Consider the following 16,999-nt stretch of genomic DNA (forward strand, 5'->3'; position numbering starts at 1 on the left):
TCTTGGGTGTCCAGAGGTTTGGGAGGCATTATTTTGACTTCAGCCCAATGGTGGTGGATTAATTGTTCAAGATTCCCCCTAAGTGAGAGGATTCCTCAGGGCTCTGTGTCTGGTTTGTTTCAAGATTAGCCTCTGGAATTTCTTAAGCAAGAATATAATTAGATAAGATATTAGATAGTCTTGCCAGAAGGGAGCGTGCAGAGGGAAGGAATGAAGAGGTGAGAGGGGAGGAAAGGAAGAGAAAGTGGGTGATTTTTAAAATTGAGGTCCACAGTTACATAAGTACCTGTAAGTTAAAGAATATATCTTTTATATTCCTCTCAATGCTTCTTAAAAAATCTTAGAAATAAGTGATACTAAAAAAAACCCTGCTAGATGTTTTAGCTCAAAATGTATGAAAAAGATTTTAACAAAATGTCAATAAAGCATAACCATTACACATTTGATATTTCAAAAGGCAGATCAAAAACTATGATCCACATTACTCTACCTCAGCCTGTAGGACACTTTTGAAGACAGACGCAGCTCAAGCCCAGATGATGCTTTGTTCCTTAGAAACAGTGAGTCACTACTAACTGTTTCAAGGTGCACCAGAGTGATGAGAATTAACACAGCTTGCAATGACCTAGGAATTTAGTTAGCTCAATGGCCACCCAGAATACATACAGTGAATCATAAGCTTCCTCATTTCTCACACTCAAAAACAGAAGCATATTTTCTTTTTTCTTGTCAGCATTCCAGCTGATTGACACATGCATTTCTCCACTAGAGATCTTAGCCCAATCAGAAGCTCTCCCAAAACGATATCATGATGAGAAACAGACAAGTGACAGTGGCCCTCCCATGTCACATGATACCCAGAGACTGAAGTCATGTGACACTGAAACCAAGGAAAGGAAAACAAGAGGTGACTCATGTGGGAACACCAGGGTGAGAAAAGGGAAATAATCATTTTCTATATATTGGGATTTTTTACTAGAAAAACACAATATAATTTAGTAATTGCATTTGTGTCATATAAACAAAAACAAGGAAACAATCTTCTCATAATCACAAAGGCTCCTCAGCTGGGTATAAAAGGGGACATGCAGCAAGGAGACTCCCAAACTCACGAAACTCACTCTCCTGGAAACCCACCCAGAACCTTTACCCTCTGACACCATGGTCAGCTCCTATTGTGGTTCCGTCTGCTCTGACCAGGGCTGTGGCCTGGAGACCTGCTGCCGCCCCAGCTGCTGTCAGACCACCTGCTGCAGGACCACCTGCTGCCGCCCCAGCTGCTGTGTGTCCAGCTGCTGCAGACCCCAGTGCTGCCAGTCTGTGTGCTGCCAGCCCACCTGCTGCCGTCCCAGCTGCTGTCCCAGCTGCTGTCAGACCACCTGCTGCAGGACCACCTGCTGCCGCCCTAGCTGCTGTGTATCCAGCTGCTGCAGACCCCAGTGCTGCCAGTCTGTGTGCTGCCAGCCCACTTGCTGCCGTCCCAGCTGCTGCATCTCCAGCTGCTGTCGCCCCAGCTGCTGTGTGTCCAGCTGCTGCAGGCCCCATTGCTGCCAGTCTGTGTGCTGCCAGCCAACCTGCTGCCGTCCCAGCTGCTGCATCTCCAGCTGCTGCCGCCCCTCTTGCTGTGAATCCAGCTGCTGCCGCCCTTGCTGCTGCCGCCCCTGCTGCTGCCTGCGTCCAGTCTGTGGCCGAGTCTCCTGCCACACCACTTGCTATCGCCCAACCTGTGTCATTTCCACCTGCCCCCGTCCCTTGTGCTGTGCCTCCTCTTGCTGCTGAGCTCCTTTCCTGAAACTATCTCCTCCCCTTCAGCTAACTCCTCACAGAAGCAGACCTTGTGCATCTCATAAACAACTCAGAAGAGGCCATTCCCACCAACTGTGTGTCCATATCCTGGACATATATCTAGGATATATGTCCTGGCTATACATCTAGAATATATGTTCCCCATGTTGACCCAAGTGTGAAATTAGATATTATTTACAGAAAGAAATTAATAGAATTTACCAAATTTTATACCTTATATTTGTATTTATGGATACCAAGTTCTTCTGTCCCAAACATGGAAATTCTTGCAGGGTAACTCGGGGCAAGAATGTCTCACTCTCAGATTTGAAAGTCTGATTGTTTCACCCTGTATTTCCTTTTACAGCAATGTTTCTGTATCTTATTTTTGCTGCTTCTGAATAAAACTCCACTTTTGTCGCATAGAAATACAATGTTCTTTTTGTGTTGCTTTGTAATGATTGTCCTTAGTTCCTGAGAAATTCCACCCAAAACACAACTGAATGAATCCTATTCTTGCTCTCACCTTCAAGAAAATCGCAACATGTAATGACTTAAAAAAAAGGCAATACATGGATGTTTCCAAAAGTATTGAAAAAAATAAAGATTTTAAGTTAAGTTTTTTTATGAATATGGAGAAGGGTTATATCCCAAAGCTAAATTTTCTTAAATATTTTTGAAAGTGTATCTTTCCTTACAATCTCACTCCTCTCTTATTTGCTTTATTTTTCCATTTCTCTCCTCCACCCATGGCCCCCGATCCTGTCTTGTTCTGCCCTTATCTCTTTTATCCCATTCTTGTAAAACCAGAGGCTACTCTTTAAGGTTTATCCATCTCTCGTGTAATTCAATTTATCACACTCTCAGCTGCTTTAATTTCATCTCCATCCATTAACAACAAAATAATTACCTTTAGGGAAAATCAATCTTCTGAGAAGTTGGGGAATTGCAGAAAATGTAAAATACTCAAATTTTAGTATTTTTCCTACCTTAATGACTTTTCTGTGGTGTGTATTTAACAGCATGGTCTTGGGGCACATGGTCTTGGTCAATAAATTCTACAAAAATGAATTTTCATAGAGAAATATGGGGACTTAGAAGAAACCAACTAACGGAATAGTTTGGTGCTTAGTTAAACCCAGAATATGGCCTATAAACTCCATCCTAGGGGGAAAATGGTGAAAATAAATTTTACGTCAATTCAAGCTAGTAAAAGCAGGAGAAACATTTAGAAAGTTCTGTACTAAATACATATTCTAGGAGTTAAAGGTCCAGTAAATAATGTAGTGGTATTGAATCATGAATCTTTAACTTCCATAGGTTCTACTACATGAACAAACAATAATTTAGACTGTGTAGTGGCATTATTCCTTCACAGCACTTACAGCACACAACTCCTAATGGGTCAGAGAAAGTAGGTGAAAATTAAATGAACCTCCAGTTGGTCTCAGCATATGAAATGGGACTTTGAATGCCATGGGACTGAATGTGGCTTCCTGGTCATAGGGAATAAGTGTCTGAGAATAAGACATCTATGCCCTGAGCTGTGGGACATTCCATCACTTGTAAGTTGAAAACAAAGCAACAGAAACCACAGGAGACTGGAAAGGAATCACCAGAGAAGTAAGACAACAACTAGCAGAGTGCAAGGTCCGAAATCCCGATGAAGGAAAGAGGGGTCACTTGAAAAAGTAAAGGACACTCATAGGTGGGAATTGAACAATGAGAACACTTGGACACAGGGCGGGGAACATCACACACAGGGTGGGGAACATCACACACCAGGGCCTGTTGGGGGGTGGGGGCCTGGGGGAGAGATAGTATTAGGAGAAATACCTAATGTAAATGATGAGTTGATGGGTGCAGCAAACCAACATGGCACATGTATACCTATGTAACAAGCTTGCACGTTGTGCACATGTACCCTAGAACATAAAGTATAATTTAAAAAATTAAAAAACAGAATTCCACTTCCAGTTGTGACAAAGTAACTGATAGAAGATTCAACCTCTCAGTAGGAATGACTCTGACAATTAGACAAAACTAAGAAAACAGTTGTTTATGAGCATTGGGAGTTGACTTATGCAGGCAGTATTTGAGAGACCATAGTCTCAGAAAAAAATTAAATTCCTTCAGCTGAAAGACAAGATCACCTTCAGCCTCTAGTTTTTCATATATAATTCCTGAATTTCTGGCATTCAATTAAAAAAATTACCAAGTATGCCAGAAAAAAATGACTAAATGAGCAAAATCAAGAAGAAAAAAGAAAATAGAAACAGAGCCAAGGATGATCTATATACAGGTACTAACACTGACTTTAGAATACTTACAATTAATATGTTTGAAATAATAGATTAAAAATGTAAATTTTATTAAAGAAGTAGAATCTATTTTTAAAAAGTTCAGTAAAAATTCTAGAACCAAAAAACTCAAAAACTGAAATTAAGAATTCAATAAATAAGCTTAACAGAAGATTAGACAGGAGAGAGGAACAGCAAAATGGAAGTAGAAAATATTCACATTGGAATGCAGAGAGAAGAAAAGTTTTAAAATGGAGAAAATAGCATAAGACACACTTGGAGCATAGTGAAAAGTCTAACATACATGTAAATTGGAGTCCCAGAAAGAGAGAAGAGAGAATGGAGAAGTTATAAACAAAGAGATACTGGATGGCAATTTGAAACAATTGATGACAGACCTCAAGTCACAGATTCTAGAACATCTCTGAACCCAAGCAGAGTGAATAAAAAGAAAAACAACATGTAGGCACATCAAGGAAAGTTGTTGAAAACCAAAGATAAAAAGAAAATCATAAACGTAACAAGAAATGGATACAGCCATTATAGAAAACAGTATGGAAGTTTCTTTGAAAATTACAATAGGTCTGCCATATAAAATCTAGCAATTCCACTTCTAGGTATATATCTGAAGGTAAAAAATCAGTATCCTGGAGTTATCTGCACTCTCATGTTTACTGCAACATTATTCTCAATAGCCAGGATATGGATTCAGTATGTGTCCATTAAAGGATGAATGGAGATATATATATATATATATATACACACACACACACACACATATATACACACAGACACACACATACATACACACACATCATATATAATAATATTAATATATGTTAAAGCATACATATAAAGAAATATTATTCAGCTTTAAAAAAGGAAATTCTGCCATTTGTGACAAGATGGATGAGCCTGGAGGATATTATGTTAAGTGAAATAAGGCAAACACGGAAGGAAAAGTACTGCATGATGTCACTTATATGTGGAACCTTAAAAAAAGTGAAACTCACAAAAGCAGAGAGTAGAATGGTGGTTATTAGGGGCAGGAAGGTGAGGGAAATTAGAAGATATCTGTCAAAGGGTACAAGGTTCCAGTTATGTAGAATGAATAAATTCTAAAAATTTAATGTACAGCATGGTGACTACAGTTAATAACACTGTACTGTATGCTTGAAACTTGCTAAGAGAGTAGATGTTGAGTGTTTTCACACACACACACACGCACACACACACACACAAAGGCAACTAACTATGTGAGGCAATGAATATGTTGATTATCTTGCCTTTAGTAATCATTTTACAATGTATATCAAAACATTGTATTGTACACCTTAAATTATATATATATATAATTTTATAATAAAATAATAAAATAAGTAAAAGCAACAGGGGAAAAAACAACATACGCTTTTCCAAAAAGAACAGGAAGCCTAAAACTCACCTGAAATAATGGAAGTGAGAAGACGATGAAGAGACATCTTGTGAAGGGAAACACTGCCGATAGAGAATTAAATGCCCAGAGAAACAAAAAAGATAATGAAATTAAGTTATTTTCAGGAAAACAGAAATGAAAGAATAGGTTAACAGAAAACTTTGCTAAAAGAAAAAGACTAGGCCAGGAGCTGTGGCTAACGTCTGTAATCCCAGCACTTTGGGAGGCCGAGGTGGGTGGGTCACTTTGAGGTCAGGAGTTGGAGACCAGCCTGACCAACATGGAGAAACCCCATCTCTAGTAAAAATACAAAACTTAGCTGGGCATGGTGGTGGGCGCCTGTAATCCCAGCTACTCAGGAGACTGAGGTGGGAGGATTGCTTGAACCCAGGAGGCAGAGGTTGCAGTGAGCTGAGATTGCACTACTGCACTCCAGGCTGGGCGACAGAGCGAGACTCTGTTTCAAAAAATAAAAATAAAAACAAAAACAAAAAACAAAAGAAAGGCTTCAAGTAAAAGGAAAGTGATAGGAAGGATGGTCCCAACAAAGGGTAATTCTACATTGTTCTTTTCCAAATCAGTCATTTTCTATATTCCATTTCTTCATTATGATTTTCATTTTTAAATTTTTATTTAATATACTTTAAGTTCTGAGATGCATGTGCAGAACGTGCAGGTTTGTTACATAGGTATACACGTGCCATGGTGGTTTGCTGCACTCATCAACCCATCGCCTAGGTGTTTTTTTTTTTTTTTTTTTGAGACAGAGTCTTGTTCTATCACCAGGCTGGAGTGCAGTGGCCTGATCTCAGCTCACCGCAACCTCCACTTCCTGGGTTCAAGCAGTTCTCCCGCTTCAGCCTCCCAAGTGGCTGGGACTATAGGTGCACACAGCCATGCCCAGATAATTTTTGTATTTTTGGTACAGACGGGGTTTCACCATGTTTGCCAGGATGATCTCGATCTCCTGACCTCGTGATCTGCCCATCTCAGCCTCCCAAAGTGCTGGGATTACAGGCATGAGCCACTGCACCCTGCCCATCATCTAGGTTTTAAGCCCCACATGCATTAGGTATTTGTCCTAATGCTCTCCCTCCCCTTGCCCCCAACCCCCCGATTTCCATTTTTTGTTTACCTTTTAAACCCATTTATATATAGTCTCCTTCAGAATTTTCAGTTATCTCAATTCCCAGGGGTTATATTCCCTTTTCCTGTGTCTACTACACTACTCATGATAAATTATTTTCTTACATATTTTGTAATATTTGCCTATGCATTTATCTTATGCAGAAATTGACCCCTGTGGGGGATCCCATGCAATCTGTGTGTGGTTTCTTAGAGGTTTATTTTTTCTTGTGCTTAATGCTTTTTTATTTTTATATTTTTTTCTTTTTGGGGTGTTCTTTCTGTGTGCTATTCCTTTTGCTTTTGTTTCTGATTACTTCAAGGACATGCACTATTTAGTATCAGCAGTTTCTCACCTTGAGGTTCCTCCGCTATGCATACAGTGTGAATTAAGAAGCTTGGTGATATTGCATGGTTTAGTTGTTCATGACTTTATTACCACATAAAATTCCTGTAGGCAGACTAAGGTTTTCTTGTCTCCATCTTATGCACAAAAATGCTTTCAGAATGTAAACCTTAAGTTTACATTCTTCTCTTTTGACATCAAAGGGATCTTGGCATCATGAGAACAATCTGCCCAAACAGCGTTCTTAAGAATATAAACTTTATATAAGGGTCTTACTTCCTAGATCCTGCCTGGTGATAGTTTCAGGTCCCATTTCTTGTACCTGCCTGAGTTTTAACCACCAGCCTCCAGTTCTGAGGGCATCTAACTGGATGCCAAACCTTCCCACAGGCCACAGGACATCAGCTAGTGTTTGCCATTTGAGTTCCCTCTTAGTTTCTGACAAATGAGAATTTTTCTCTACTTTTCTCAAGTTCAACTACGATTGAATTTTTAAAAAAATCTTTGAAGAATTTATACTTACTCATACCAGGAAGTGGGTCTGTCAGTATCAACTCAGTCAGCTACATTGCCAGAAGTTCTTTATTTTCAGAGACCCAAGGAGATGAAAGATTTACTGTGTTAGAAATATTTTTAAAGGGTTTTTATAGTAGATGCTCCTATGAAGTAAATTTTATTATATACTTCAGCATTTCCTCCAAAAGACCCAAACTCCTCACTCTTATTATACTAACAATTGTTAAATTAAGTTTAGCCTAAAGCTGCCTCTTTACATATTTTAGGCTTGGCATAAACGTTTCTCCATGCATAGTAAACTGTAACCTAACTGGATATGTAAACAAACTGTAACCTTCCTTTCCAACAAGTATCCAAGTCCACGGCAGCCCAGTTCTGGTCAATCACAGAGGCCGACTGTTTAAACCATGTTTAACTAAAGCAAACGTTGAGCTCTAACCAGCCCAGCTATTTCTGTCCCTCACTTTGGTTTCCTGTACATCACTTTCCTTTTCCTTTTTTTTTTTTCGTTTTTTCTTTTTTTTAGATTAGGGCTACTTTTAATAATTGAGGTATGTGATCATAACTCAATTCTTCATCTTAATCTTCAGATATTTAGTAGAACATCATATGGTCTCAGTTGCAACTACTCAAATCACTTTCCTTTTTCTATCCATAAATGTTATTTAACCAAATGGAAGCCAAGGAGTTGCTCCGAACTTGTGCTGGTCTGGGAGCTTCCCAATTCATGAATTATTCTTTGATGAATTAAAATCTGTTAAATTTAATTTGCCTAAATTTTTCTTTTAACACGCCAAAGAAAAAATACTTTTTCAATCCTAATTCGTTTTATTTTTAAACTTTTTTCATTTTTGAAAACATTTCAAACTTACAGAATAGTTATAAGAGTAAAGAATTCCTTATGCCATATAGTCTTCACCTAGATTCAACATTTGGCCACATTTGATTTCTCTCTCTCTCTAGAGAGATGACATGGATAGAGATAGACTTATGTCCTAAGACTAAGGACATTTTCATATATAACCACAGTAAAGATATCAATTAAACTGAATGTTGACGCAATATTATTACCTAATATACATGCTATACCCAAATGTTGCCATTTTCCCAATATATCCTATAGAGCAATTTTTATCCATGTTCATACATTGCATTTAGCTATCATATCTCCTTACTTTATTTAGACCTGAAATACTTGCTCAGACTGTCTTTATATTAGATGGTGCTAATATTTTTGAAGATAGCAGGCCAGTCGTTATGTGGAGTATTTCTTAGTCTGAGGTTATCTGATGTTTCCACATGCTTATATTCAGGTTTTGCATTTTAACAGAAATATTGCATAAGTAATGTGTCCTTTCAGTGTGTGACTTCAGGAGACACATGCTAGTTTGACCATTATTAATGCTGCTAACTTTGATCCTGTGATGAAGGGTATGTTCTCAAGTTTCTTCACAGTAAAGTTAACATTTTCTCTTTGAAATTAATAAACAGTTATTGGGAAAATATTTTGAAGTGTGCAAATATCCTGCTCCCCATTAAACTTCCACCCAATAGTTATAGCATTCATTGATGATATTCACTTGATCAAGTTTTATTATAATGGCTGTAAATGGTGATTTGAAACTCCTTTATTCCTTCTACATTTACTCATTGACATTCTACTGTCATGGATAACTTTCTCATCTTCCTTTTTTTAACTTCTCCATTTAATTCATATCAATATGGACTCATCAATCCTTAATTTTATTTGATGGGTTGTAATCTATTACTGCCAATATTCATTTTGGTGCCCAAGTCCCATATTAGGCCAGTGAGAATTTATTCAGAGTAGCTCCAAATGCCTTTTCATATTTTAAAACAATGAGTCATTGTTAACAGTTTCAAATTGAATAAAGGAAATGATACCTGGTGCATACTTTGAAGAAGTCTAGAGAGTCCACTATCTAATGAGCATTTATGACTCACAAATAGGATATGTCTTCCTCATTGCTCACCGGTAACTAACTCAGAAAGATGAGCTTGTTTCTTTTTATTTCCCTACTCTAATTCTGCTTCTCTTTGACATCAAAAGAGATCTTGGCATCATGAGAACAATTTGCCCAAACAGGATCATGGCGTGATGCACAGATCACAGGTACATACCGGACTGAATCCATGTGATGGGCCATCTTGAGAAGACACAGTAGACAAAGAAATAGGCAAGATAATTCTGTGAGAAAGTCCAGATTGGAAAATCTTAACACACTAGGAAAGGGAAATAATATTTTCCTACATCTTAAAATATTTAACCAGAAAAACGTAATGATCTAATTTCGTGTATAGTGTATAGGTGTGTTTTAAACTTCCCTCTACTCTCTAGATCTGAGAATTTGAGTCTCTGGAAAAAAGTGACAGCAGACTGATCAACAGGAGAAAAGGCATACAAATTTATTACATGCATGTGCAGAGCCTCACAAACTATAAGACCTGAAGAAGGGCCAATGATTGAAGTTTGTATAGCATCAGAATAGGGTCTTGGGGATTCTTAGGGGAGGTGTCCACAAGCTATGGGAAGGTGAGGGAAAGAAATGTATGGTGAACAAAGGCTGTCTTGCTATGTAGGTAAAGTCTTTCAGGCAAAGCCGCTCTGGGGTGATGTCAACATTTAGCCTCTTTTCCTGTTATATATCTTTCCTGGATGTCTTCAGGCAGATACGGGAACCTCAGAGAAAACCTCTGCTTATAGCTGCTGTTCCCCACAATTCCCCAATCAAGGTACCAAAGAATCATATTTTGGGGTTTTGTTTTCTGAGCCCCAACATCTCCATAAGAAAATAAAGTAGGAAATGATCCCGGACATGGTCACAGCTGCTTCAGCAGAGCACAAAAAAAGGACAGGTAGCAAAGGGACTTTCAAATTTACTAAGCTCACTCTCTTACTAATATGTATATTTAGAATTGTTATATCTTCTTGCTGAATTGATCCCTTTATTATTATATAATGACCTCCTTTCTCTGTTTTTACTGTTGTTGATTTTAAGTTTGTTTTATCTGTTATAAGTATAGCTACCCCTTCTGGAAAAATAAGCTCATAATGGTCAAAATTGAGACATAATGTTATAAAAGCCTTGAATTTTAAAGAAAAACATAATAATTATTTAAAGAAAAGTAATCATTTGAACATCCAGGCAAAATGTCCATGTCAACTAGAAGGAAATAAAACGAGCTTGTTTTCACACATTTTGATGAAAATGTCAGAAGATAATACAGTAACGCTCAAGGAAAGAAAATGTGAGGCAAAGATTTTAAATTCAGCCAAACTGAACTTCAGGTATAAAGGCCACAAACAAACTATTATAAACATGAAAAAACCCAGTGAATATTCTCCACCATGGGTGGATCCTGAAGAATTTATGAACAAGTGAACTTCATAAAATCAGATGACTAAAGACACTGGAAGGACATCTACATGAGGTCTGGATCGATATATATCCTTTGGAACTAAGAACAGAATGAACGATAAGCCTAAGAGAGGAAGTGTGATACATAACAGCTATGTACTGACAATGTCGATACAGCACAACTACCAAAACAGGAAGGAAAAGGAGAGCAAATATATAAAGTAGAAGTTTGCTGATTGCCTTATAGATATTAACCAGGAATTCAAATCTCATGCTCAGGGAGTGAGGAATAAAGAGGTAACTAGATAATTTCAATATTTCTGTAAGCAGAGAATCAACTGACAGTAGCTAAAAAATAGAGCTCATGAGGTATATAAAGGTAACCGTTAGTACAAAATACAAACATTCCTAAATACCAAAAGGCATACTGAGAAAGAGAGAGAATTTAAAAGGTGAAAGATTAGAATTTTAAAAGTGAAAGACAGAGAGATAGAAAGATAAAGAGACAGGCAAGAGAAATATTTAACAAATATAGAAGATAACTTATTATATATCATTATTATATATAAGTATAATAAAAATGACATAATTAAATTTAATCATATTGATTATATCCATTCATATAATAGGCTCAACTGACTTTAAAAAAAGATTTTCAGATTGGCTTATGAAAAGGAAAGCTCAGCATTATGCTGTCTATAAAGAGACACAAGTGAATCAACAAGCATCAGAAGGTTAAAAGTGAAAAGGTAAAGACAGAGATACATATATGAAAATGCAAATGGAAGAAAGCAGGGGCCACAATTCTTCTATCCCACAAGTTAGACTTACACAAAAAGCATTACAGAAGACAAAGTAGGAAAAAGTATTATGCTAAAGGCTACAATCAACACATAAATATAGAGATAAAACTTCACATACAGAAGCTACAGTTAACATAAGAATAAAAATAAGACAAGCCAATAATCAAATACTCTAATCCACTATGGAATTAATGAGAGAAACTGTGGAGAAAAATTAATAAGAATATTATTTTATGTTTTTGTTTGCTTTGTCGAAGATCAGTTGGCTGTAAGTATTTGAGTTTATTTCTGGGTTCTCTATTCTGTTCCATTGATCCATGTGCCTATTTTTATACCAGTACCACACTGTTTTGGTGACTATGGTCTTAGAATGTAGTTTGAAATCAGATAGTGTGATGCCTCCAGATTTGTTCGTTTTGCTTAGTCTTGCTTTGGTTATGTGGGCTCTTTTTTGGTCCCATATGAATTTTAGAATTGTTTTTTCCAACTCTGTGAAGAATGATGGTGGTATTTTGATGGGGATGGCATTGAATTTGTAGACTGCTTTTGGCAGTATGATCATTTTCACAATATTGATTCTACTCATCCATGAGCATTGGATGTGTTTCCATTTGTTTCTATCGTCTATGATTTCTTTCAACAGTGTTTTGTAGTTTTCCTTGTAAAGGTCTTTTGTCTCCTTTGTCAAGTATATTCCTAAGTTTTTTGTTTCTTTTTTTTTTTTTTTTTGCAGCTATTGTTAAAGGGGTTGAGTTCTTGATTTGATTCTCCGCTTGGTCGCTGTTGGTGTATAGAAGAGCTGGTGATTTGTGTACATTAATCTTATATCTGGAAATTTTGCTGAATTCTTTCATCAGTTCTAGGAGCTTTCTGGAGGAATCCTTAGAGTTTTCAAGGTAAACAACCATACTGTCAGCAAACAGGGACAGTTTGACTTCCTCTTTACTGATTTGGATGCCCTTTATTTCTTTCTCTTGTCTGACTGCTCTGGCTAGGGCTTCCAGTACTATGTTGAAGAAGAGTGGCAGAGTGGGCACCCTTGTCTTGTTCCTGTTCTCAGAGGTAATGCTTTCAACATTTCCCCATTCAGTATTATGTTGGCTGTGGGTTTGTCATAGATGGCTTTTATTACATTAAGGTATGTCCCCTGTACGCTGATTTTGCTGAAGGTTTTAATAATAAAAGGATGCTGGATTTTGTCAAATGTTTTTTCTGCATCTATTGAGATGATTATGTGATTGTTGTTTTTAATTTTGTTTATGTGGTGTATCACAGTTATTGACTTGCATATGTTAAACAATCCCTGCATCCCTGGTATGAAACCCACTTGATTATGGTGGATTATCTTTTTGATATGTTGTTGGATTCAGTTAGCTAGTATTTTATTAAGGATTTTAGCATCTATATTCATCAAGGATATTGGTCTGTAGTTTTCTTTTTTGGTTATGTCATTTTCTGGTTTTGGTATTAGGGTGATGCTGACTTCATAGAATGAATTAGGGAGGATTCCTTAATTGTCTATCTTGTGGAATAGTGTCAAAAGGATTGTTACCAATTCTTCTTTGAATGTCTAGTAGAATTCTGCTGTGAATCTGCCTAGTCCTGGACTTTTTTTTGTTGGTAATTTTTTAATTACCATTCAATCTCACTGGTTGTTATTGGTCTGTTCAGGGTATCTAATTCTTCTCGATTTAAGTTAAGAGGGTTGTATTTTTCCCTGAATTTATCCATCTCTTCTAGGTTTCTAGTTTATGTGCATAAAGGTGTTCATAGTAGCCTTGAATGATCTTTTGTATTTGTGTGGTGTCAGTTGTAATAGCTCCCATTTCATTTCTTAGTGAGGTTATTTAGATTTTTTCTCCTCTTTTCTTGGTTAATCTTGCTAATGGAACATCATTCAAAGCTGACCAAAGTATTTTTTTTAACTCCTGTCAATATGAACCTGTGGGTTCCAGTTCATATCCCCATTGGTGCTCAAATAACAAACTTCAAGTTGGTCTCTGGCTACTTTTGACGTGAATCTAGTAGATTTTTTTATATATATATAATAAGATATTCCAGGTTCATTTGTATATTTCCTTACCCACACTTATATTCAGCCATTTCTCCAAGGAACCCCTGTTCCTTGTAGTGAATATGGCATTTGGGACGAAAGATTGAAATGTAAAAATGATGAGTATTACTAAATTGATTATTTTCTCTCAACTTTTTCAGTGTCCACAACTAGAAAATATTTGCTTAAAAGATAAAGTACATCAGCATTTCTACTGATAATTACAGGATTTTTACTTAACCTCATATCTTTTTCCTAAATCTCTTTTATTCCTTGCCAAAAATAACCATTCCTTGATGTAATTACTCATTTTCTTTATTACATAATGCTTGCACAACAATCTTGGAATAATATTGCCAATACTAATAACAACAGTGTAGTTATTGCAAACAAACTTAACAGGTTTTTGAAAAAAACATTTTGGCCTTGGGATAGTTACTTACTCTGAAGTTATGCCTGGATATACAGTTAGATTCCATTGTTGTGGTGGTGGTTTTAGTGATTTTGAGAGATTTTAAAAATTTAATATTTTTATAAGTATGTAAAATATTTACATGGGTGCAAAGTCCAAGCTACAGAAAAAGATACATTCAAAAATAATCTAGTGTCTGTTTCTATCTTCTCTATTCTATTCCCTCCATCCTCTATGGGTCAATTTTTAAAAAACAAACATGGGCTGGGTGTGGTGGATCACGCCTGTAATCTCAGCACTTTTGCGAGGCTGAGGCAGGTGAATCATGAGGTCAGGTGTTCAAGACCAGCCTGGCCAAGATGGTGAAACCCCATGTCTATTAAAAATACAAAAATTAACCGGGCGTGGTGGTGGGCGCCTGTAATCCCAGTTACTCAGGAGGCTGAGGCAGAGAATTGCTTGAACACAGGAGGTGGAGGTTGCAGTGAGCCAAGATCGCTCCACTGCACTCCAGCCTGGGTGACAAAGTGAGACTCCATCTCAAACAACAACAACAACAATAACAACAAAACCAAATGTGGTTGATTCTTCCATTATTTTTTTCTTTGTTTTCAGCTACATTAAATTACAATTGACATATAATAAATAAACTGCATGTACTTAAAATGCACAATTTGATGTTTTGACAGAAGTCCCTCTTTCCTGTTTTCTCATCTCCTCTCTCTCTATTCTTCTGTCGTTTCTTAAAGTGTAAGCAAATATACTTTCAATATTTATATCCTGGATTTTTAAAACATTGTTGTAGAACAATTGTACACATTTTTCTCCACTGCTTTATCGTCTCCTAACAATATCTACTGGAGATTAATTTATAGTAGCCTATAGAGACACTCCTTATTCCTTTTGACAGCTGCATAGTACTCCATCGTGGGAAGGCACCACAGTTTATACGCCAGTGCCCTATTGAAGGACACCTGGGTTGTATCCAGTGTTGTTGTAGTTTTTAGTTTTTTTCCCAAATAGAACTGTTATGAATCGTCTTGTGCAATATCTTTCATATATTTACCTGAGTATGTTTGAGATATTTTATGGAATTGGGATAGCTGAGTCAAAGAATAATGCTGCTAGTTATTGCCAAACCTTCACAAGACAAATACGAGCATGCCCATTTTCACATCATCTCACTTCCAGAGAATGCTATCAGATTTTGAATTTTTGATAATCTAACAGGTGAGAACTATCATACCATATTATTTCATTTCTCTTACTATGCATGAGATTGAGTATATTTATATGGTGGTAAAATATTTGCATTTTATTTTCCCATTAGGCTGTTGGTCTGTTTTCTATCTATTTCCAGAAGCCTTTTTTTCTTCTTCTTCTGTCACCCAGGCTGGAGTGCAGTGGTGCAATCTTGGCTCACTGCAACCTCCGCCTCCTGGGCTCAAGCAATCCTCCCACCTTAGCTTCCTGAGTAGCTGGGACCACAGACCACAGATGCATGCCACCTAGCCTTTTTTTTTTTTTTTTTGCTTTTTTGTGTTTTTTTGGTAGAGATGGGGTTTTGCCAAGTTAACCAAGTTGGTCTCAAATTCCTAACCTCAAACAATCCGCCTGCCTTGGCATCCCAAAGTGCTGGGATTACAGGTGTGAGCCACCGTGTCCGGTCTCAGAAGTCTTTTATATACTATTAACCCTTTGTCCGTGATATTAATTGCTAGTCCTTTTTTATTATTTAGTCATTTGTGTTTTTACTTTGTTTATGATGGTTTCTTACCATGCATCTTTTTTTTTTAATTTTACTTTAAGTTTTGGGATACATGTGCAGAACATGCAGGTCTGTTACATAGTTATACATATGCCATGATGGTTTGCTGCACCTATCAATCCGTCATCTGGGTTTTAAGCCCGACATGCATCAGGTATTTGTCCTAATGCTCTCCCTCCCCTTGTCTGTCACCCCCGACAGGCTCCAGTGTGTGATGTTCCCCTCCCTGTGTCCATGTGATCTCATTGTTCAACTCCCACTTAGGAGTGAGAACATATCTTGCATGTTTTTAATTATAAATAATTGTTTTTAAATATCAGGAGGGATTTAATTGCAAAATGTTCATGCGCAAAACGTTCCTTGAACACTCTAGGAGAGACGCCCTTTCCCTATTACAGACTGTGTGACTTCAATCTATCTGGGCCTCAAGTACCTTGGATGTAAAGAATTTAGAAAAATTGTGTCTACATAGTAGAATCCTTTTGAAGTATAAACAAGATAACAATTATAGAGGACTCAGAAAATTCCTGACACATAGTAAGCACTCAAAAAATTATAACTATTAGTATTGTTTCATCTTTCATTGGAAGTGTACAGATTAAATACATAATTGTTATTTTGTTCACTAATCACACCATTCTCTAAATAGTTGCTAAATTCTTTCCTATACATGTTTCTTATTTGTCTTGTTTAAGCTTCTGTAGGACAGAAATTAAACTTGATCCTTTGTTTCTTTTCTCCATGTATCAAGCAAAATATCTCCAACATACATTGTGAGAAAAAACAGCTTTCGAGTATGAGAAAATCTACTTTCAATAACACTTCAGTTAAACACATTCAGTGGTTATCTTGACTTACCAACAAAATAGAACAAAAATGTTACTTATGATCCACATCTCTGAAGAACATGCCAACAATAATTTATAAAGGGACCTATCATGCCAATGTATTTTTACTTTTAAAGCAATGAATCATTGCATTATATCTGTTTCAAGCTAAATAGAGTCAATAACATGAAGCAGGAATTTCAGTGGGATCTTTTATATCTCACTGACCAGCCACAAAATTCAAAGGAA

At 36.9% G+C, this 16,999-nt stretch overlaps 1 protein-coding gene across 4 annotated transcripts; it reads left to right on the forward strand.

The window, feature by feature from the left end:
* Positions 1-1,104: 1,104 nt before the first annotated feature.
* On the forward strand, positions 1,105-2,216 carry LOC117976696 (keratin-associated protein 4-6). 4 transcript variants are annotated; one of them, XM_034943343.3, is made up of 2 exons: positions 1,162-1,363; positions 1,466-1,779. In XM_034943343.3, the coding sequence occupies exons 1-2, from the start codon at positions 1,162-1,164 to the stop codon at positions 1,777-1,779; spliced, it is 516 nt and encodes a 171-aa protein (XP_034799234.2). The 4 variants fall into 4 exon arrangements, with proteins under 4 accessions (XP_034799231.2, XP_034799234.2, XP_034799233.2 ...); XM_034943342.3 differs by having other exon boundaries at positions 1,162-1,331; positions 1,389-1,779; XM_034943341.3 differs by having other exon boundaries at positions 1,162-1,307; positions 1,365-1,779.
* The last annotated feature ends 14,783 nt before the right edge of the window (positions 2,217-16,999 follow it).

This window comes from Pan paniscus, chromosome 19 (genome assembly GCF_029289425.2).
Source record: "Pan paniscus chromosome 19, NHGRI_mPanPan1-v2.0_pri, whole genome shotgun sequence".
NCBI lineage: Eukaryota > Metazoa > Chordata > Mammalia > Primates > Hominidae > Pan > Pan paniscus.

What these genes read in the sequence shown, in the direction of transcription:
- LOC117976696 (XM_034943340.4), top strand. Translation starts at nt 1,162, where the DNA reads ATGGTCAGCTCCTATTGTGGTTCCGTCTGCTCTGACCAGGGCTGTGGC.